Source organism: Berghia stephanieae, chromosome 1, assembly GCF_034508935.2.
Source record: "Berghia stephanieae isolate SIO BIC M18660-M18661 chromosome 1, UCSD_Bste_1.3, whole genome shotgun sequence".
Classification (NCBI taxonomy): Eukaryota; Metazoa; Mollusca; class Gastropoda; order Nudibranchia; family Aeolidiidae; genus Berghia; species Berghia stephanieae.
The window spans coordinates 99090802-99113301 of record NC_088360.1 but is presented as its reverse complement, the minus strand read 5'-3'; the positions used below and the strand labels follow the sequence as shown (position 1 = coordinate 99113301).

General features: G+C 35.9%; 2 protein-coding genes across 3 annotated transcripts in view; one reads left to right on the top strand and one right to left on the bottom strand.

The window, feature by feature from the left end:
- The window catches only part of LOC144962518 (ribonuclease P protein subunit p20-like), a 13113-nt gene extending 6280 nt beyond the window's left edge, over positions 1 to 6833 (top strand). For both annotated transcript variants that reach the window (XM_078895527.1, XM_078895528.1), the window contains one exon: positions 5588 to 6833. In XM_078895527.1, the coding sequence (XP_078751653.1) occupies positions 5588 to 5933 (346 nt within the window). In that variant the 3' untranslated portion in view covers positions 5934 to 6833. The remainder of the gene's footprint in view (positions 1 to 5587) is intronic.
- A 1998-nt stretch (positions 6834 to 8831) lies between these two features.
- The window catches only part of LOC144962517 (protein ARV1-like), a 13682-nt gene continuing 13 nt past the window's right edge, over positions 8832 to 22500 (bottom strand). Inside the window, exons 1-6 of the mRNA XM_078895525.1 lie at positions 21551 to 22500; positions 20047 to 20166; positions 18855 to 19008; positions 13655 to 13736; positions 11321 to 11469; positions 8832 to 10206 (exon numbers count right to left, since the gene is read on the bottom strand). The exon at positions 21551 to 22500 is cut by the window's right edge and continues 13 nt beyond it. Coding sequence (XP_078751651.1) covers positions 10061 to 10206; positions 11321 to 11469; positions 13655 to 13736; positions 18855 to 19008; positions 20047 to 20166; positions 21551 to 21646 — 747 coding nt within the window. The 5' untranslated portion in view covers positions 21647 to 22500 and the 3' untranslated portion in view covers positions 8832 to 10060. The remainder of the gene's footprint in view (positions 10207 to 11320; positions 11470 to 13654; positions 13737 to 18854; positions 19009 to 20046; positions 20167 to 21550) is intronic.

The window sequence follows — 22500 nt, the reverse complement described above, 5'->3', positions numbered from 1 at the left end:
TGACGTGGATCGACGTGCAATTATTTTTAGGTCTGATAACCATTTCCTTATGGGCTCATTCTTGTAATAGAAATCTTTTTAAAAAATGACGCAAAATACATTATACAACAATGTTAAACCAGGCCCATAAGTGGATTCGGATGTCAGACCTGCGTGTTTGTTAACCTACAATGCAGCACAAATCCCTTTCGAAACGGTATTCTTTTTTCCACTATAACACAATAAGTCGAATGCTTGGCAGGTCTGTATCACTGCGTACATAGACACGTTAGTTGTAATACTATCTATTGAAATACCACCTTGAGTGGCGATAAGCCAAATTACACATCTGGAATACAGCATTTGCATACAAAGCTGTTTGAGTACAGAATTATTGAGAAAAATCGTGGATTTATTTTTCTTGTAACCATTGTTTTAAATATATCAATCTTATTATGTATATATTTCCGTCTTTCTATTTTTTAATTTTAAACTAAAGTTAGGAATTTGTTTTTGGCCAGTAATCGTAACTTTATCAGACCATACCCAGATCAAAACAACAACCCCAACCCCCTGACAACATTACCCCTTGTTCTGAGTTTAAGAACATAGGCAAGTTATTGTTCTTAGGCCGAACTGGGCTTTTATGTTCTGTATCATTCTATTTCACCCAGTTTCAACCCGTTGACATTTTAAATCCCAGCCCGTTGACATTCTAACTTCTCGTCAGGGCAAAAGTGGATACCAAATACTTAATAGTATTAGCTAACGAATGAAGTACTGAAAATATTGAGGACTTGGTATTAGTGTCCTTTATTAATCTTTAATATATTGACATCGTCTATGGAGATAAGTTTAAATGCAGGTGTTGTGCTTTCGGCTTTGGAATTAATTTGCGTGTTGTAAAGCCGCCAAATTCCATCCCGTCTATACAATTACCTCGTTTACTGCCAATTCGAAAACGCATTGAATTCGCCATGAATTAAATCTATCATTATGTCATACAGCTAGTCTACTCAAGACTGTACAACTTATAACAAAATTTTCTGAAGTTAAAGGACAGGTATCGACATCGTTCAAAAAATTTGGCTAAATTCAAGCTATTATTGATGGCACTCACTGAATTATCAAGATTATAACATTTTTTTATAAAACTGCTTCTTAACAGATACAGAAATTTGGTGTTGTTTTTTTTTCTTGCGCTGCTTATACTATTATGACTAATATAATATTTTGACAAATTGAATACTAGTCATTTAAAACAAATAGTTACTGAGTGCTTACCCACTATTATAGATTGAAAAAAAAATGTAAAAGAGGCAACACACAATAGACACACACACACACACACACACACAAATCAAACAAAAGCAGGGAAAATACCAACAAGAGAAAACAAATAAAAAAGAACAATAACCCCCCCCCCCCCCCCCCCCCCCCCAAAAAAAAAAAGAAACCAAAACAAAGAAAACCTGCCGAATCTTCCTCTGTGCCTAGCCAACCCAAACTCTCGAGCGAGCAGGTATTTGAATTGGATACTTACCAATAGGAGAACACGACAATTGTTCCTTATAAGAAATCAATCACCATTCTGGAATAAAAATCATATCCCAGAAGAAAAAAACAAACAAAAAAACCCCACGAAATTAACACACACACACACACACACACCTCAAAAAAAACACACATAACTGATTATTTGACTCACAAACAGAGGAGGTGGGGTTTGTGAAACATTTAAGACGATACGGATATATCATGTAATCACGTGGATTCGAATCCAGCTCAGTAAAAGCAAAAACGGAATATTGCCCAGCTTTAGTGTGAAGGACGAATAGTGCAAGCAACACGATTTGTCCGTACGTACGGCAACCACGGTTGAAGCTATTCGACCTTAAGGACGAATAGGGCTACCCTATGAAAAATCTAAATCAGCAGATCTCTAAGATCGGCTTGGAAGTTTTATGCGAATTTCGATGAGATGTTCAAGTGGGAGGACTTCTGTAGTTTCACATCACTTTTATTTTGTTAAATTATATTGATCAGTCATTTGCAGGTCTGACTGATAGTTGACAGGTCGTGATCTCTCTCCCTCTCCGCTACTTTGTAGCATGCACAGTGCGTGGCCCGTTTCTCTGTGCTGCCTCTCGCTTCCTTCACATCGGCCATCGCTGTGTGCAGGGGATTCCCGTTTCTCTGTGTTTTATTCATATTCATAACACTACTTTGACTGCCTGATCGAGCCAGAATCAAATACAAAATTGTCCTCTGTCAATGCACTGAATATTCCTGACATCCGAGCTACATTCAAGAACTTATCGTCCCCTTTTTCCTCAATTCACCAGCTTAGATTTAGATCATCAGAGATTCAGCTACTAAAGTGCCAAAACAAAAATGCAGCTTACCAATTTTGGTGATAGAAGATTTTTCTATAAAGCAAGACCTTCCATTTGGAACTTGCTTCCTATGTCAGTAATGCTCAATGGCAGATGTTTTCTGCTTAATTTATAGTTTTTATATTTTTCGTTTTCATAATTTGTCAAATATCGCTTTTTCTTTTATTTTGTAAAACATGTACAGTAGTGTGAGTGACGACTATTGGTCTTGTATGTTTAAGGTTAGTGAAATGATATTGTAAAGCACTTTGAGGTTTCTGCATTTAGCACTATGAATGAGTACTTTTTTTTTTTCCCCCCCCCCCCCCCCCCTTGCCATGGTCTCTTCACACTCCCATGGGTCCCATTATTCTTTACACCAGGCCACTCGTCATAATTCGCAAGAGACAGATTGCGCGTCAGGGCGCTACAGGGCCGATTAGAGATAGACGACGATTGGGATTGTTTGGAAGCTTTAACCCTTTGCCCACTAGTCATTATGACATCCGAAATGCTATCGCCTTCTACATCTACCTGTCATCTGCATTTTTTGCCAAATTGAGACCTAAAATTTGCCAAAATTTGCAAAAAAAAAACCCCCAAAATTTGCAAGAAATTTGCAAAAAGACAAAATTGCCAAAAACTTTGCGAAAGCACTAAGCGTTTCAGTAAAAATAACACGCGATACGAAAATATATATATATTATGAATCGTGTTTGATACAAATATGGTACGAAATGCTCGACATGTAGTAATGGAGCGAATATTATAAAATATTACCACATGTTTGGGGCAGTCTACATCGATGTTTCAGCTTAATTAGCTTAAAATTAAGCTGAACATCGATGTAGATGCCCCAAACATTGTGGTAATATTTTAATAATATATATATAAAATATTATAATATATGATGTATAATCATATAATATTATATATATATAATATAATAATATATATATATTATATATATATATATATATATATATATATAAGACAATTTATTATATTTAAGGAGCTGGGTGGGGTTCCTGACCTCCCATAGTGGGCAGGGGGTACATACTGTGTCTTCTATCCCCTTATATCTGTTTTCCAACATGCTTTCTGTCTTTGTCTTGGAATGAGATTACTTGGTTTTGTCCTGGCCCTGGCCGGAGTTCTTGCTGGGAGGGAAACAGTCAAATGCATAGTTATTGTTTTGGGAGATGATATTTTTTTCCTGGTAAATCATCTCTCTGTTATGTATTATTATATGTATTTTGAATTTATAATGTAAGCATTTGAGTGCATTCCTCTTTGTTTGATCCTGTACTTGTGTCTTGGTGAGACTTATAGGTGATCTCAAACTAAGTACATTGATGGTATGCTCTTGGAATCTACATCTGATCCCTTTTTGTTCCCAATTCCCCTTTGTCTTACTCTCTCTTGGGTTCTTTAATTGTAATTCTAGAACTTTCGACTATCCCATTTTCTTCCTTTTTACTGGCGCTGATATCACCAAAATGTGTTGCAAGCGCCGTAAAACCCTTAAAAACAAACATTTAAGGAGGCTACATTGACTTGAGAAATGAAATGACTGTGAATAGCGTTGTTACAAAGATTTTAAATTTTAAAGGATCATTATCCGTAGAGAGTAGCTTCCCTTTGTTTGGGCCCAGGCACAGAGTGGGCCCAGGCAAAGCTGCAACATTTCTCAAGTTTCGCACTTTTTTTTTCGTTATTTTGTTTTCGCTTCTTTTTTTCCCCAAAATTTGCAACATGATTTGCCAATTTTCCCAAAATTTGCCACGATTTACCAATTTTGGGAAATTTGCCAAAATTTGCGGATCGCCCTGATATTTGCGGCCGCAAAAAAATGCAGATGACAGATCTACGCCAGAATAGAAAGAGAGGGTGGAGCCTACCAAGATATAACATTTTATGGAGCCCTAATTTCATCATAACAGTTCTGTCCACTGACAGGTGGGTGGGTATTGCTTTCCAGAACTTATGTCCTTATATGAAATTCTGAGTTTTTGACCAATCAACGATTGCTCTTTTGATAGCTCGCTTGTCAACATGAGTCAGCTCAACCCTTGATTTATGTACAGGCATCACAGGCGGTATATGTTGTGTAGACCACAGTAGGGCTTCCATTCATCCCTTTCGGTCAACCGTGGTCTTTGAAGTTGAGCTGACTCATGTTGACAAGCGAGCTATCAAAAGAGCAATCCGTTGATTGGTCAAAAACTCAGGATTTCATATAAGGACATAAGTTCTGGAAAGCGATATCCACCCACCTGTCAGTGGACAGAACTGATATGATGAAATTAGGGCTCCATAAAATGTTATATCATGGTAGGCTCCACCCTCTCTTTCTATTCTGGTGTAGATGTAGAAGGCGATAGCATTTCGGATGTCATAATGACTAGTGGGCAAAGGGTTAAAGCTTCCAAACAATCCCAATTGTCGTCTATCTCTAACGGGACCCGTTGGCGCCCCCGTCGCGCAAACTCAGTAATGATAAGGGTGGTAGGCACCCAAACTACACAAGAGAAAATCATCCCATTGCAACAATAAGGATCATAATAAACTACACAAGAGAGACAAAATCATCCCATTGCAACAATAAGGATCATAATAATAATAATTATAATATTGTGATCCTTATTGTTACAATGGGATGATTTTGTCTCTCTTGTGTAGTTTGGGTGTGTACCACCCTTATCATTGCGAATGACAACGAGTGGCCTGGTGTGAAGAAAAATGGGACCCATGGGAGTGTGAAGATTACATTTCTGAGACCATGGGAGGTGGGGGGTGGGGGGGCAATATGATCCATGAGTTAATGGGCCCATGCAAATACTTAAAGTTAAAGATTATATCCACTGTATATTATTATTAATCCAATTAGAATTAATACACTTATCCTATTCATTGATTTTAATTAAAATAATTTGTTCAGAAAGATGTATTTGATATTGTCTAATGGCCTATACTAATAAACCTTTGAATCTTGAATTAATGTCAAAAGTTACATCTCAGATTCAACAAGCCTGGGTTATAGTTATAGTATTGTGAGCATAGCCTCCAGTCCCGTCAAATTTGTTGTGACCAAGATGCGCAGTATAAAATGTTCATGTCTGTCCCAGTTGCATCTTACCCATAATTCTTTGTACACTGATATCTACCTTTACTTTTTAATTCGAAAACTATTTCCCTTAAACCTTACCCATAATTATTTTGATCTTTTTCAGACCAAGCCAAAGTCCAAACGATGTTTATGTCACAGAAAAAACAAACTTTAAAGCTCAAGAAAAAAAATGTCAAAATTTGTTAGATTCTCATAATGAAGTCATTATTCATGGACTTGGTAAAGCTGTGAATCGTGCTGTTAATCTGGCACTCAAGCTCAAGGAGCAAGGACTTGAAACTATTCAAATATGTACTCAGACTTCAAGTGTGAATCTCATTGATGACTTGATTCCAGAGACAGATGAAGGGGAAGAGAAAACACTCTACCGTTGTAATTCAGCTATCCATATCCGTGTGTACAGATCTCTTGACAAACACAGTGGGGGTGTAGAGGCAAAATCTGTTTAATAACATTGCAAAATAAACTTACATTACATATATAAATTTCTTTGATTTTGATATTCTGATGGCTGGTTAATACTAACTCATGAACGTGGATGGCAAAAAAAAAAAAACAATAACAAAGACCTGAGTGACGTCAACTTCATTCTATCTACTATGCAGGCTTGAGGGCGTGTCACAAATCCCGCGTTTTGACTGATCAAAAATCTACTGGTTAATACTCCAGGTGCATGTAACTTTTTATGTGTTCTGTAACTGATTTTTTTTTACTTAGAGATAAAATGAAGTTGACGTCACTCAGGTCTTTGTTATTGTTTTTTGCCATCTGCATTTATGATTAATTCTCACTAAACTGTATTAACCAGGCCATAAAAAAAACGTTTAAGATTACACATAGTTTTGTGTGTTGGTTCGTTATACTTCGGGATGGCAATGATGTGAGCTTCGTAGTCAACGCACACTATCAAAAGAAAACCTGCAGTATTTGTGGACAAATAAAGGCTATTGCGAGCAGGCACTCGTCATTTTTTAAAATTATTATACTTTGTGGAAATTGACATAGATCGAAACGAATCTTTTGAGCTATCAACGATACAATTGGTCCGGTAAAATAAAATATGTAGGTGCTTAACAAGGGACCAACAGCAACACTTAACATGTAGGACGAGATAACGGCCAGGTGCTCATTTTCCACCGGAGTATGGTGAGAGAATGTGAATAAAGAGTCTCTATCCAAGGACTCAACCATGCACCGAGCAAGCAAGGCTTGAACCTAGGGCCTTTGATCTGAAAGCGAGTGTCATACCGAAAGACCACATAGCTGCACAAATAACCCCTTGAGTTTGAGTCAACAGGTGACAGAACTACCCTTATTCTTTAAAATAAAGGATTTGCAAGTTTCTTGTATATCAATCTGTAAAAAATTGTTTTATACTTTTTAGATTTGTCATTGCTTGATGGCAACAATTGAGAATGGGCTGTACAGAACAATGTTAACCTCCAACGCTATTTCTTCTTCTTATTTTTTTTAATAAGAGATTCTAAGATGTCCAATAGATTGAGGGGGTTAACTCATTTTCCATCAGGATTTGACAGTCACTTCCTCATGATATCATTTTGGAATTCGCTTCATTCCAGAAGAACACCAGTTTGACAGCGTCATTCTGGAAGAACACCAGTTTGACCACGTTATTCTGGAAGAACACCAGTTTGATCGCGTCATTCTGGAAGAACACCAGTTTGATCGCGTCATTCTGGAAGAACACCAGTTTGATCGCGTCATTGTGGAAGAACACCAGTTTGATCGCGTCATTCTGGAAGAACACCAGTTTGATCGCGTCATTGTGGAAGAACACCAGTTTGATCGCGTCATTCCGGAAGAACACCAGTTTGACCGCGTCATTCTGGAAGAACACCGGTTTGACCGCGTCATTCTGGAAGAACACCGGTTTGATCGCGTCATTCCGGAAGAACACCAGTTTGACAGCGTCATTCTGGAAGAACACCAGTTTGATCGCATCATTCTGGAAGAACACCAGGAGCTGTTTTCCTGAACGCGGACTAGCGCTTAGTCTGTGATTATCTCTGACTTTAGTCAATGACTTGAAAAAATCGGATTTAATCTCAAGAGCTATTTTTAGATTGAGTGCGATTCGATTCATAAAGAAAATATGTCAATTATGAATGACAGAGGCAAAAAGTGTCCTGTTGCCATTTACACTGGTTTTGAAAAACTGTAAGATAAGTGCAGATCGTCGAAAGTACACATTTTTGTGAGTAAAAATTAAAACAAAAATGAATCACTATCAGCTCGGAGTTGAGAGTGAACGAAATCTAAGGGTTTGCTTCAAAGAACAACCAACAAAAAAAAAATGATTAGAAAGTATAGTGGAGACTAAAGTTATTCTTTTGACGTTGCAATTGACTGAAATAATGTGATTAATCAAAACACACTTTCTCTTTTGTGTAATTATTGGGGTTTTTTATTTTTGGTCCAATTTCTGTGAGTTTCAATTTTGGTGTTCGTTGTCTCAATGAAACTGCCATTGGCTTACTTGGCGGTTTTTTGCAAAAAAAACAATCCCAAATTTTGAAATCTTAAAACAAAATTTGCACAAATTTGCGATTAATTTTCCTAAAAACTCATGATTAATTCATGAAATAGCAAGTTATTTGTTTGCTTTTAAGGGTTTCACTGCGCTTGCAACAAATGTAAGGTCATATCAGCACCAGTAAAAAGGAAGAAAATGAGATAGTAAAAAAAGAAATTACTCTTGTTTAATTGTCTTTCACTTTCACATTCTACAAGGGCTATCAAAATTCAAAGAAAAAGATGTCTTTGCATTGGCCTAAATATAGAATTGACAGTCGACGATGGACATCATTGCAGTCTATAACAGAAGACAAGTTAATATCACTTGTGTTGCTAATTTCCTCTTTGGAAATCTTTTGCATTAGAAGTATGAATGGGTGTGTATCTTTCCTGCCTTTGTGTAGTAGAGAGGTGATGTTACCCGCGCAAAATAGCTGAATCAGTCACCGTCCTTACAATGCCCACTTCTAGGCAAGTGACTAGCTAATCCAAGACTAGAAAACGTTTATGAATTATGAAATCCGATTTTTTTTAGACACTTGCTTCGCTTGGGCTTAAGACTAGCTAGTCATTTACTAGACTTAGTACATTACTAAATCTAGTCCTCGTTCATCTAAACGGGCCCAGATTGGCGTAGTGGTGGAAGAATAAGAAATAAGGTTAAAATGCTCAGTTGCTTACACTTTTATGTCGTGTTGTATTAAAAATAACGCAAATGTTGCTCCGTGAAGCTTGAAGAAATGAATAAAAATATTCAGATGGAATGGGATGGAAACTTCCTTTTGGTTAAGATAAAATAAGACAAGATTAGCTGAGATGAGATGAGATGAACTTTATTTATCCACTTCTGGAAATTTACATTGAGTATTGCATGAGACTAATTTTAATGGTTTTCTAAAGATTATTAAGCAAATAACAATAAACAATAAATATTCAACCTCTGTAGGGTGACGGTACTCTCTCTCTCTCTCTCTCTCTCTCTCTCTCTCTCTCTCTCTCTCTCTCTCTCTCTCTCTCTCTCTCTCTCTCTCTCTCTCTCTCTACACACACATAAACAAACGTTCTTCTTTTCTAGTCCCACCTTAATTTCTTACCCTTTTATTCTCTATAATTTCATGTAGTTCTATTTAATAATATTAATATTACTATTACTCAAAAGAAGAAAACATCAATATAGTGAAACATTAGAGAGACTTAAAAATATGTTCTTTAAAATTTTTTAAGTAATGTTTTAGCTTTGATAAAAGCATCAACATTTTTCACTCCAAGAATAGCCTTGGGAAGATCGTTCCTTATTAGAGGACCAATTGTTGAAAATGATCTACCACCATAAAATCCACCCCGAAATAACACCGCATCCAGATCCTGGGTCACAAACAAAGGGAGTATTATTTTTTTATTCATTAAAAGCATGTGCGGCTTTGTATGACACTCGCCTTAGGACAAGTAGGTCTCAGGTTTGAGTTCTGAACTGATCGGCACAAAGTCTAGTCCTTGGCAAAGGCTTTTTATTTCCATTTTTTCAACCAAATTCAGGTGTATGAGCATAGATATTTAACAGAACAGTGCCTCTGTCGTAAAAAAAAAAAATCATTATAGCTTCACATGTCTCATCTTACATAATGATTGCTGCTGTTGGGGATGGATGCCATGTAAAGCGCTCTATTTGCGCATATTTGTTTATATTTTGCTACAAAAGTGGGCATGTTTTTTAGGGGATATTTGTTGTTTTTTGGGGGTTTTTTTTTGCATGGTTAAGTTGAGTGATGACCTTGTCTGATTGGGTGGTGACCTCGTCTAAAATTCCACTCAGTGCAGACCTTGTCTGAAATCCCATTGGGTGGTGACCTCGTCTAAAATTCCACTCAGTGCAGACCTTGTCTGAAATCCCATTGGGTGGTGACCTCGTCTAAAATTCCACTCAGTGCAGACCTTGTCTGAAATCCCATTGGGTGGTGACCTCGTCTAAAATTCCACTCAGTGCTGACCTTGTCTGAAATCCCATTGGGTGGTGACCTTGTCTCAAATTTCAAATCTTCATTCAGCTTGAAAAGTTCGGCATTGGGTGGGGAGACAACAGTCCATTTAGCCAACTACTCAGCGCTTCAGATGACACTGCTTGAAACCAGATTCCCAAAATAACAGCAATGGCTGCCACACAGGTTTTTTGAGGACCATCTATTACGACTGAAAAGGAGAAAAGAAGGGGAATAATTAAGCATTATCATAAATCTTTAGGAGTAAGGCATTAGGGAGGTGAAACAAATATATGTTACACCCCAAAGCTGATTAATTAGAAGAGCACCGCTACACAGAAACATTTAAAATTAAGGGAATGTTCTAATTCATGGATTCTGTTGACAGACGACATTATAACTATAAAGTCATATTGAAACATGGTCACACCTCTTTAACGGTGAGGCATTAGAGACATGAAATACATAAGAAATACTTCAATGATGCTGAATTGGAATAATAATGACAATAATAATAATATCAGCTCATTTTCCTGGAACACATGGTTTCCTGATACTCAAACGTCCCAATTTTTTTTCTTTATTATTCTTTATTATCATTATCATCCATTCTTTCTTTTAACTAATTTTTCCTCGAACACATTTTCCTTGAATGATATTGAATATTTTTACACGTCCCGAGGAGTTCAAGGAAATCATGCTGGGGTGAAATAATAATAATAATAATAATAATAATAATAATAATCTGTCATCTGCATTTTTTGCCAAATTGGGACCTAAAATTTGCCAAAATTTGCCAAAAGAAACCCCAAAAAAATTTGCCAAAAAGACCAAAATTTTCCCAAAAATTTGCCGAGGAGAACTAAGCGTTTCAGTAAAAATTAACATGCGATACAGAAAAATATATATATAAAAGACAATTTATTACATTTAAGGAGGCTGCATTTATTAATTTAATGAAATGACTGTGAATAGCGTTGTTACAAAGATTTTAAAGGATCATTATCCATAGAGAGTAGCTTCCCTTGGTTTGGGCCCAGGCAAAGCGGCAACATTTCTCAAGTTTCGCACTTTTTTTTTTCGTAATCTTGTTTTCGTTTCTTTTTTTTTTCCCAAAATTTGCCACGCGATTTGCCAATTTTCCCAAAATTTGCCACGATTTTCCAATTTTGGGAAATTTGCCAAAATTTGCGGATCGCCCTGATATTTTCGGCCGCAAAAAAATGCAGATGACAGAATAATAATAATAATAATAATAATAACAATAATAATAATAATAATAATAATAATAATGATGATGATGATGATGATAATAATTTATATACCTCTTAAAGCCTGTAGCGATGACAAACACACAAATGCTTGGCCGAGCCAGGCAAACATGGGACTGCATGACTTGCCCCAGAAGAGGGCAGGCATGGCCAACAATGACCCCAAGTTGGACAATAGAATGGCTTTGGTGATAAGGAAAGTGCTGGGGGAAAATTAAAGAAAGCGAACAGAACTGAAAATGTGACCATCAGTCTAAATCCAGTATCATATCGGGATGAGCTAGATATAATTTAACTCACTCAACCCTAACACCGACTATATCCGTAGTTTACCCAGATTACTTTTACCCCATGCCTATTTATTACATTTTTCTGGGACAAATTATAGGCGTTCTAGTATCAAAGTTAATGTTTTTAATTTTTGTATGTTAATGGTAGTTGAATAAAACTATCTATGGACATGCTCATTTTTAATACATTCTTTTTCCAATATTGAAAAGTAGCAAAGGTCTCTAGGATTGAGTGAGTTAAAACTGACTTCTATTTTTAGGTTATGAAATTTAATAGTACATTGAAATCCTCATAAAGTAAACACTATTTAAGTTATTTTCTGCTTTAACTCAACACCCCTTGTTGGTCCCAAAATTTCTGTTCTTTATCTAAGTGTGTTCCATTGATAAACTGTCATCTGCATTTTTTGCGAAATTGGGACCTAAAATTTGCCAAAATTTGCCCAAAAAACCCCCAAAATTTGCCAAGAAATTTGCCAAAAAGACCAAAATTTGCCAAAAAATTTGCAGAGGAGAACTAAGCGTTTCAGTAAAAATTAACACGTGATACAGAAAAAAAAATATATAAAAGACAATTTATTACATTTAAGGAGGCTACATTTATTAATTTACACAATGTAAAGTGAATAGCGTTGTTACAAAGATTTTAAAGGATCATTATCCGTAGAGAGTAGCTTCCCTTGGTTTGGGCCCAGGCAAAGCTGCAACATTTCTCAAGTTTCGTACTTTTTTTTTTCATTATTTTGTTTTCGCTTCTTTTTTTCCCCAAAATTTGCCATGCGATTGGCCAAATTTCCCAAAATTTGCCACGATTTGCCAATTTTGGGAAATTTGCCAAAATTTGCGGATCGCCCTGATATTTGCCATCATATTGCCATTTGCGGCCGCAAAAAATGCAGATGACAGGATAAAGGATAAATTGATCTTGCTTAAAGTCAACCAATCTTTCTGGTCCGGCGGTGTTGGCTTTATCAGGATTCCACTGTATTTGAATTGATTATGAGAATGAATGATTGAAAAGAATGAATGTGGTTTGTTTGTATGTTTTTAAGGGTTTTACAGCGCTTGCGACACATTTGGGTCATTTCAGCACCAATAAAAAGGAAGAAAATGGACAGTAAAAAATTCTAGATTACAATTAAAGCACACAAGAAAAGTAAATCAAAAAGGAATGGTACAAATAGGGAAGATATAAAGATTCCAAGAGCACACCATCATGTACCTACTAAATTTGAGATCACCTAAAAGTCTCATCGAGACTCAAGCACAGGATCCGATTAACTCACTCAACCCTAACACCGACTATATCCGTAGTTTACCCGGGTTACTTTCACCCATGCCTATTTATTAATTTTTCTGAGACAAATTATAGGCGTAGTATCAAATTGGTCTTGTGGTATGACACTCTCTTTCGGATCGGAAGGTCTTGGGTTCCAGCCTTGCTCTGCGCATACTTGAGTCCTTGGAAAAGACTCTTTACTCACATTCTCTCACTGTATTTCAGGTGTAAAATGAGTACCTGGCCATTAACAGCATTGTCTCCGTCTGAAAAAAATTGTAATATTGCCTAACAGGCGTCATGTCTCGTTCTACATGTTTAGTGTTGCTGTTGGCTAGGGACCGTTTGTAAAGCGCTTTGAGCACATCTAGTAGATATTGCGCTATACAGAACCTCAAGTATAGAGTCTTTTGATTGGGGCGTGCAGTAGCCTCAACTAATTGGTCCACCTTTAAAAGAATGTTGTCTTTTTAATAAAAACCCACATAAATACAAGGTTAATTTCATGCGAGATGAAAGAGCTACCAACTGAGCCACCAAAACCCCAATTTCCAACTTGAAGGTCATTGATTCTTCAACTTCAATTATAATATAAGTATTAAGGACACACATCTCCATCTGATAAAATTGCGAGCTTTGCAATTAATAAAACCTGTGCAGCTATAACTATAAGGGATAAGAAAGTGAACATAAATTTATGACCACTTAAATGTCCAAAAAAAAGTCTAACCATAACCAAGGTAAAAGATCAAACAAAAAAGGAGACTGACTAAATTTTCACAAAGGATTGGTATGACAAAATTGATAAACAAGACTAACTTCAATAAATTGAGACTCCTGGTGAGAAAAAGACTCCTTATGGCCAACAAGGCCACAACACATAACAAGAAACTCATCAGTTCTGGGGAGAGAAAAAAAAACAATATAAAATGGATTGTAATTGAAATAGATAATAAATTTTAAAAATATTTTAGAATAACATAAATATTATTATTATTACTGACTTATGTCCCTTTGCATTTTTAATACTAATATCATATCATAGCATGTAAAACCCAATGATTACGTTTATAAACTTCTAAATAATGTCCTACTTTACTATATTTTAAGAGTAGCCTACATTGTATTAATTGTCCTTGCCAATATATTAGTTTATAATGTCTACTCGTTAATAATCAGTTGTAACTTCCATCTTGAATATCAATATGCCTGTGAATAATGTTAACAATCTTCGTGGGATTCCGTAAAACCATAGAATTTTCCAAAGAGAACAGCAGTATAGACTCTCAAAAGCCTTTTTTTTTCATAGCGCCCCAAGTACTTTTGAGTGGAAGTGTGCGCTTTAGAAATGCTTCATTATCAGAACTGCCAACCCCATCTGATGAGAATGTGTACAATGGGACCTCAAAATGGGGGAGATTTCATAAAAATGGGTACAATCCTGAAATCGACGGAAACTAACCATTGTGAATGTATATAATGTAAAATTCATATCACAAACTACTAAATTCTTCTTTAATATCAACAAAAAGGATATAAGCGTGGTCCTAATTAACAAAAACAATACTAGAATTGTCACTGTTGTGCAATTGTTATTATTATTATTATTTAATAACGATCCAGCAAGCTTAACAGCGATACAAGCATCCAGGCTATTACAACTAAAGAAAACTGAATGACTCTGTACACTGAAAATGGGTACAATCTTGGGGGAAATGCGTACAATCGCTGAATATACGTACAATTCAGCATTTTTTGCGGTAGGTTGGCAGCTCTGCATTATTATTATTATTCTCAAAATCGATGTGGGCTGTTCAATTCATGCAATTCCTCCGATATTTGTCTTAATGTGAAAATGTGGCCCATACATGAGTGCTCCTTACCAAACCCTGCTTGTTCTTGGCTGAACAGAACAGAATAGAAATTTGAATTTTACAGATCAAATGTCTGCGAAGTATCCTAAGAATCTTAATAATAATTATAATAATAATAATGGGATAGATGTATATATAGTCTGCCAAACATCCCTTCATCTGGAGGGCTCAAGGCGTATAACAAAGATTTAGCCCTAACACAATGCACAAACAAGGTAATAATATTACAAATAATTAAAAGAAAGCCTGTCTTAATAAAAATGTCCTCGATTGCCGCTTTAAATCCTCTAGTGAGGACGATTAATGTATCTCATATGGTACAGAATTCCACAGCTTTGGACCAGAAGGCTGGAAGTAAGGCGCATTCACCAGCCTAAATTACAGATACCACAAGAACGAGACGTTGGGTGTGGCTCAGTCACTTATGCAGTCCAGAGGATAGCGTTTCGCTAGAAAGGGAAAGGAATCGAGGTAGACCTAAGGCTTTAGTCAGACCAGTATTGGAATACGCGTGCACGGTGTGGGATCCTTATCAGCAAGGTCACATATAGAAAATCGAAGGGCAGCCTTGAGGTTTGTCACCAACAATTACTTGCGCGAACCAGGACCCGTTACTGAGGCCCTGAAACTGTTGCGGTGGAAAACACTGGAAAGTAGGCGGAAAGAAAAACGTCTCCAACTTCTACACAGGAAAGTACATTCCAACTAAACAGCAGTAACTCTACCACAGTATTTCACAAAACAATACTGTACATCCACAAGAAATTATCATAGCAGTAAGCTCACAACCCCAACATACAGAACCAACAAATATAAAAACAGTTTCCTCCCAAGAATCATCAAGGAATGGAACACTCTCCCACCAGAAATCCTAGATATTACCAACAACAACAAATATCAGGGATGTAAATGGCAAATGACAAAAAATTCTGAAACCAACTCGCACACTGCCTTTTACAAAATTAATGGTTCAAATAAAAGGAAATGGTTGTGTATTTATTTCTCATAGTCTATTTATTACTACAAAGAAGAGGAAGCGAAGAAAACTGATGAACATATAAATATAACAAAGGTTGATAAATCTCAGAAAATCACCTGATGTCCAATTGATTATATTGTAAGCTCAGTCTCCTAAGCCTAACTCTACTAATAAGTGATTGGATGGCCAAAATCTATTCTAAGAATCAGAATCTCAAATCAATGATGCAACATAAAATTAAACAAACATACAGTGGAACCTCCTGATTACGACACCTCCGAATAGCGACAACCTCCTGATAACGACATTGACCCGTGGTCCCAATTTTTTTTCTATTTAAGATCAGTAAAAAAAACCTCCAAATAACGACGCACTTTTTGATAAAACCTCCGAATAACGACATCGTTTTGGCGATTTTCGGCAGTTTTCGTAGATATCTGATACTAAAAATACCGAGTATGAGTACTCAAAAGTTTATAAAAACGATTCCTGCTTGAACCAATGAGAACGCAGCTTTTTTGACGAATCTTGGCTGATATGCATTAATAAAAACCAAGGTATAATGTAAGTGTAAGCAAGTAAACACAAAATCTTGGAAAATGTGATATTATGTGGTGATCGAAATAGTAGTAGTAGTAGTAGTAGTAGTAGTAGTAGTAGTAGTAGTAGTAGTAGTAGTAGTAGTAGTGTTTTTGTGGGAGGAGGAGGAGGAATTTTATCTAACTCGCAGCGTCCGAATTACCTGTTTTTGTTTGTTTTAAAGGGTTTTACAGCGCTTGTGACACATCTATGTCATATCAGCGCCAGTAAAAAGGAAGAAAATTGGATAGTAAAAAACATTCTAGATTTACAACTGAAATGACATAAGAAAAAGTAAGACAAATGGGAATGGTTTAAATAGGGAACAGATGTTGATTCCAGGAGCACACTATCAGTGTACTCAGTTCAGATCACCTTAAAGTCTCATCCAGACACACGCACAAGAACCCTCTAAGTCTAAGAGGAATACACTACAATGTTTTGTTTGTTTTGTCAATATTAATAAAAACTGGTCCCGCGGACCTTACCACGCCCACTTTGTCCGCCATCTTGGAAACCTCTAAATAACGACACCTCCGGATAACGACATAAAAACTCGGTCCCGTGGCATGTATGCAAAAGTTACAATGTAAAGGAATGGAGAAGGATGGGTAGCCCAGCACTAATGAAGAAAGCTAAGGACAGATCTGATCTGGGCCTATGAATAACGAAGACTTGCGTTTGTAGTGGAAATAACGACTTCCATTCAAAACAGTTAGTGGAGTGTTTCTGTGTATACAGAAAGTGCTTGCCATGTCTGGGCCTATATGCACCATTCTATATTGTTGTAGTATTTAATAAGGTTTTTCAAAAATTTTATTACTACTTTTATATATTTTATTCTGAACCCCTACCCCCCCCCCCCCCCCCCCCCCCCCCTTCTAAATTGAAATAATCTGAATTCAGAAAAATTCTGAAAGATTTACATCCCTGAAATATGGTCAACTATTAAACATTTATCTTTCAAACTCAATAACACAATAATGGAAAAAGTCACCACATAATTGTATAAAATCTGTAGTGATGGGCAATCTGCCTTTTGCAGATAAAGACGTTGAACTTGAACCCTGGAGAAGAACTACAAAAAGAACAGACTGCAACTCATACAGAGAAAGATTGAGAACACTTGCTGTTACCTCAAGCACCTGACAGCGAGGAAAGAATTGAGTGAGTGATGTCTGTGAATATACCATTTGTTGAGTACTAAATTGTCTAATTGTCTGGCAAACAATGAATGTCTCTTTGTCCTTCATGGAAAGCACTGCATGTAAGACATAACACTGCAAACCATGCCATGTTGTTATCTTTATAGTAAATACAGAAAAGGCTGAAATTATAAATGCTTTCAAAACTGCAGTTGATAGAGAACTCATGCTTTGAAGAATGTATATACTATGAATGATACATATATGTGAAGGTATTCAACCTGAACACTGGCCCAAAGTAAAGACATTCACGACAACAGGGCCACTATGCACAGGGATATCCTTTGCTAAAATAAAAAAAAAATGAAAATGTTACTAGTAAAAGAGCATGTATGAAAATAGTATTCGTGGAAAGCTTTTCTTTGTAAAAAAATTCAAACCTTCAAAAACAGATGCCTTCGAAACATACTCGGTATCAGATGGCCTAAGAAAATCAGTAATAAAGACTTGTGATTAGCTGGACAAGAGAAAATTAGTGAACAAATCTCAACAAGACAATGGAAATGGATTGGTCACACTTCCAGAAAATCAACAACCGAGATAAGCTGTGGACTGGAACCCTCAGGGAAAAAGAATGGTTGGGAAGTCAAAGAAAACATGGAGAAGGTCTTGTGAGAAAGAGGTGAAGTTGGTTGGAATGTCCTGGGGAGAAAGGAAGAAAAAGACAAAGAACAGAATACGGTGGAGATGTACTGTTGAAGCCCTACATTCTACAAGGAATGTAAAAGATTAAATGATAATAAAAATGAATAAATCTTCTGTTCATCAAATAATATCACAATTGAATCACAGAAAATGATAGATATCCATCTATCTAGCTTCCCCATAGCTATTTTCCTGAAACAACCAATATGCTTTCATCTTTTTAAATGATCAACTCACCAATACTGAAAAAAGTCAGCCGGGAAATTTCAAAAAGATGGTTTTCCGGTTTTAGCTGGAAAAGGAAAAAGGCCATCCCTGTATACATTAGAGAATTGTGATGCCAATTTTTTTTACTTATTGATTTTTTTTTAATGATTTGATCTACTTATTTACATAAAATTTAAAAGCTAAAATTTCTTCTTAGCGTTCGTTATTGAGACAGTTCTTAATTATTTTTATCTTAACTTGAACTGAGTACCTTTGTACTAATTTATCAACTAGCATTGCGTTAAGTAACCCTTATTGATTATGATATTATGATATGATTTAATCGAACACTCTCCCTGAATTTCAATAAGCAATGAGCACATTTTCAGGAACAATATAAATATCAACACTACAACATACATATAATCAATTTAAAAAAAAAAAGGAAATCTCAACTAACTTACACTTAGAGCAGCATCATATAATTCGACTATAGTACATACTTAATAAAAACAAAATCATAAGCTCACCAACAGCAGCCCCAAGGTAATTCAAATAAAGTTCCACACCAGCAAGCCAGTAGTTGGCTTCACCAGGGTATGAATTAGCATGCTCAGACCTCTGCTGGATCAGCTTGATAAAAGCCTCAACAACCCACAGCAGAACAGCAAACTTCCAGTGAGACTGGAAAAAGGTTAATAAAACAATAGTTGATTTTCAAGGATAACATAGTGTTTTGTGGTTTACTAGAATTAAATACCTCCTGCCATAAAATGTTTCATACTGTCGTGTTATTCATTTTGTGGTTTGTTGATCATCTGTCATTCTGCTATAATCCGATTATGCATTGAAAAATGTAAACGTGTTTGAGGAAAATTTTCATTTATTTTGTTTATACTGCAAAAAATAAATTACAAATCCTTAGTATTAAACTGATATTTTCAGTAAAAAATAAAACAATTATAAAATAAGGGAACTTAGTCTGACAACTTAGAAATGTTAATTTTTTTCAATTTTTTTTTTTTCAAATTATTTTGAAAATCAATATTGGCATTTTTTGGCACTTAAATATTCCAATTTAATAGGATTTTCATAGAAATATGTAGATCATCGTTATTTTAAGAGAGATGATCAAGGATTACATAAAATTACATTATTGAGTAATTCACATTTTGTTTTCATTTTTCAAATGTCCCTGAAGCTTCCACTTTGTTTGTTCATGACTCTAGGTACTTTCTACATGACAAAATAAGTGATTCAAATGTCATATTAATAACCATACCACACCTATGGAAAATGCTTTTCTTTTCATATTTTCTCTGTGCAAAAAAAATGATATAACTATAATATAAATTTTCTTTTAAAAAGCAAAAAATTAATTATTTTTTTTACTGTGAGCGAGGTACTTTCAGTTAGATAAAAATTATAATCTGCTATGCAATATCGTCCTAGACTGATATTGATAAGGTTTGATATTAAAGTAGTTTACGAAATGGTCACTGTGAAAATTGATGTTAATGTTAAACCCATCTAATACACAGATTTAAAATAAATGACTTATGATCAATTGAGTTTATCTATTTATTTACTTTTGTTTAATTCAATAACCTTCAATTTCCTAATTCTGATACTTTTGACTTTTAAATTCTATTTTCTTCATCTTCCATTCATAATAAAACCAGATTGATGCGGTGAGTTGCTTAGTCATGCATCTGTACTCACTTTGACCTCCACATTGATAAGCAGGTGTGCATAGGCTTGTTTTTGTAGCAGGAGCACGTCAAGAAGGATAATTGCTGAATCGTATTCAACATATTTGTCAACAATATTGCCACAATTTTTCTGAAAATATGAATAAATAGCTTTATTATTCAATATGTTGTCTACCTCAAAACACATCAGTATTTAAGTCATACATTTTATCAGGGGGTGAAGTGGCCGAGTGGTTAAGACATTGCACTGTGATCCGGAAGGTCCAGGGTTTGAGCCCCAATTTGGGCACTTTCGTTTTTTTTCTTTGGGCAAGATTATTCACCCCCAATTTGCTCACTTGGACAACATGGGTGACTCCTGTTGACATCAGACATTCTGTTTGATTGATTATCTATACTCCATCATGGAATTCCTAGGCAACAGTATCTTATGATAATATGGCTGAAGGGCTTAATCTTTTTTTACATAAAAATAATAATATACATTTAAAGTATGACAACCAATAATATTTCTGTGTGGAAATATCTCACTAGCATTTTTTTCAGATTATTTGTCAATAATGACAGCAATCTATTAACTACCACGAACTGATGTTAATGTTAACGCCACAAATAATTTATGTGAACTGTTGCCTTCTCGTGACGATGTGCAGTATATTTTCCTTAACGGAGTGTCTACGTTCACAGCAACTTTAGGCATTTTAGTGAGCAGCAGCAGTGGGAGTCAAATTGTGACCCAACTCACCCATAAAGTTATGACTGGAAATTGCAGTTAGCTTTTACTAAAAGTTTTAGGGGGGTTCAATTAAAGATGAATAACTTCGTTATAAAGAGGAATATCGCAGACATTTTGGTATCATTATATTAGTTACTAACTGGGCACCTAGCCTCAGGATCTACGTACACTGTAACATTACACACGGTAACCTTGAATCTCGCCTTTAATGGGTTAAATTGTATTGTTTGATTTTTAAAAATAACACACGCACACAACATACAAAGCGAGGTCCATCCACTGCTTGGATTGTAGCGGCAAACTAGTTACCGGAGCTACCATGTACGTAGATCTTGAGGCTATGTGCCCGGTTACAGTGTATGTATACACTGCCTTTCCATAAAAACAAAGGAAATCCTAACGTTTTAAAATCTGTCAGGCATATTTATACATGGTATGTATTTTCATATAATTTCAACTCTTCAAATTCCTGAAATTATAAAAATGTTAAAAACCTTTCCGGGAGACCCTCCATAAGCACTACATCCCAAGTATTCTTGTTCTAGTAGGGGGTTTGGGAGGGGGGAAACTTTTTTTTTTTTAAAGTCTCCCCCCTCCCAAACTAGACTTTTAAAAAAGTTTGCCCCCTCCCAAACCCCCTACTAGAACAAGAATACTTGTTGCGATGTAGAAGCTTATAGAAGGTCTCCCACCTTTCCACTATGATTATGATTGGATTGACAACGAATGAATGATTGATTGAAGGAGAGACACATTCACTTCACATCACCACACTTACACAATTTGTTACTTTGGTAATGCCGGCCTTGTAATCATGATAAAGTTTTTCAGTTTTGCATCCGCAATGTATACACTGAAACTGATGATGATCCATGAGTGATTTTATTTTGCTGATTGGAATAGTCAACGAATAAATAAATAATGAAACGAACTAAGATGGAATCATAGTTGACTGGAAAGAATTATTATGATCAGCTAAGGCACTGAAATTGAAAGTGAAAGCCTAATTCGCTGGACAGACGCTACTATATGATCAGTAAAGGCACTGAAAGCCTAATTCGCTGGACAGACTATAATATTCTATACTATAAGACAAACAGGTATCTAGCTAAAACTCTAGCATCAGGACCGTGAGATCTAATACTAATAGTTGAGTGGACTGGCTGGTAGTGGTAGAGTTGAGTAGACTCCTCTCTCCTGTGAAACACTAAAACTTGAAACTCTCTTCTTTTCGCTTTCAGTTTTCAGTTTCAGCAGTTTTCAAAAGAATACTATACAGTAACACTTCGTTAAACCGCCTCCATCTGTAATACACTGTATCGTCGCCAACCTCGCTTGGCAGAAAAGAGCAATGCAGTGAAGGATGGGTACTACTGATGAAGGACGATTGCAGGGAGAGTCGCAAGGGAAAGAGATAAAGGTTGTATAATATTCAAATGAGGTGCAGTCTCGAGTTAATACAGTGAGGTGACAAGGTGTTAATAGTGTTAAGTTCCAAGCCCCGTGCGCACGGAATATCGCTAATTCCTCCAAAGTTACGAAATGTGGTGACGTGATTTTTTTGCATGCGGGCTTATATCTTAAGTGACATTACGAATTTTGAATACCAATAGTGATAGACCAAACAGTTTTCTCACAAGGCCGAACTCCTTTGATCTTTTCATCGTTTGCAATATGACTCAAACTTTAAAATGTTTACAGCAATGGTGTGTTGATTCTATTTCCCGT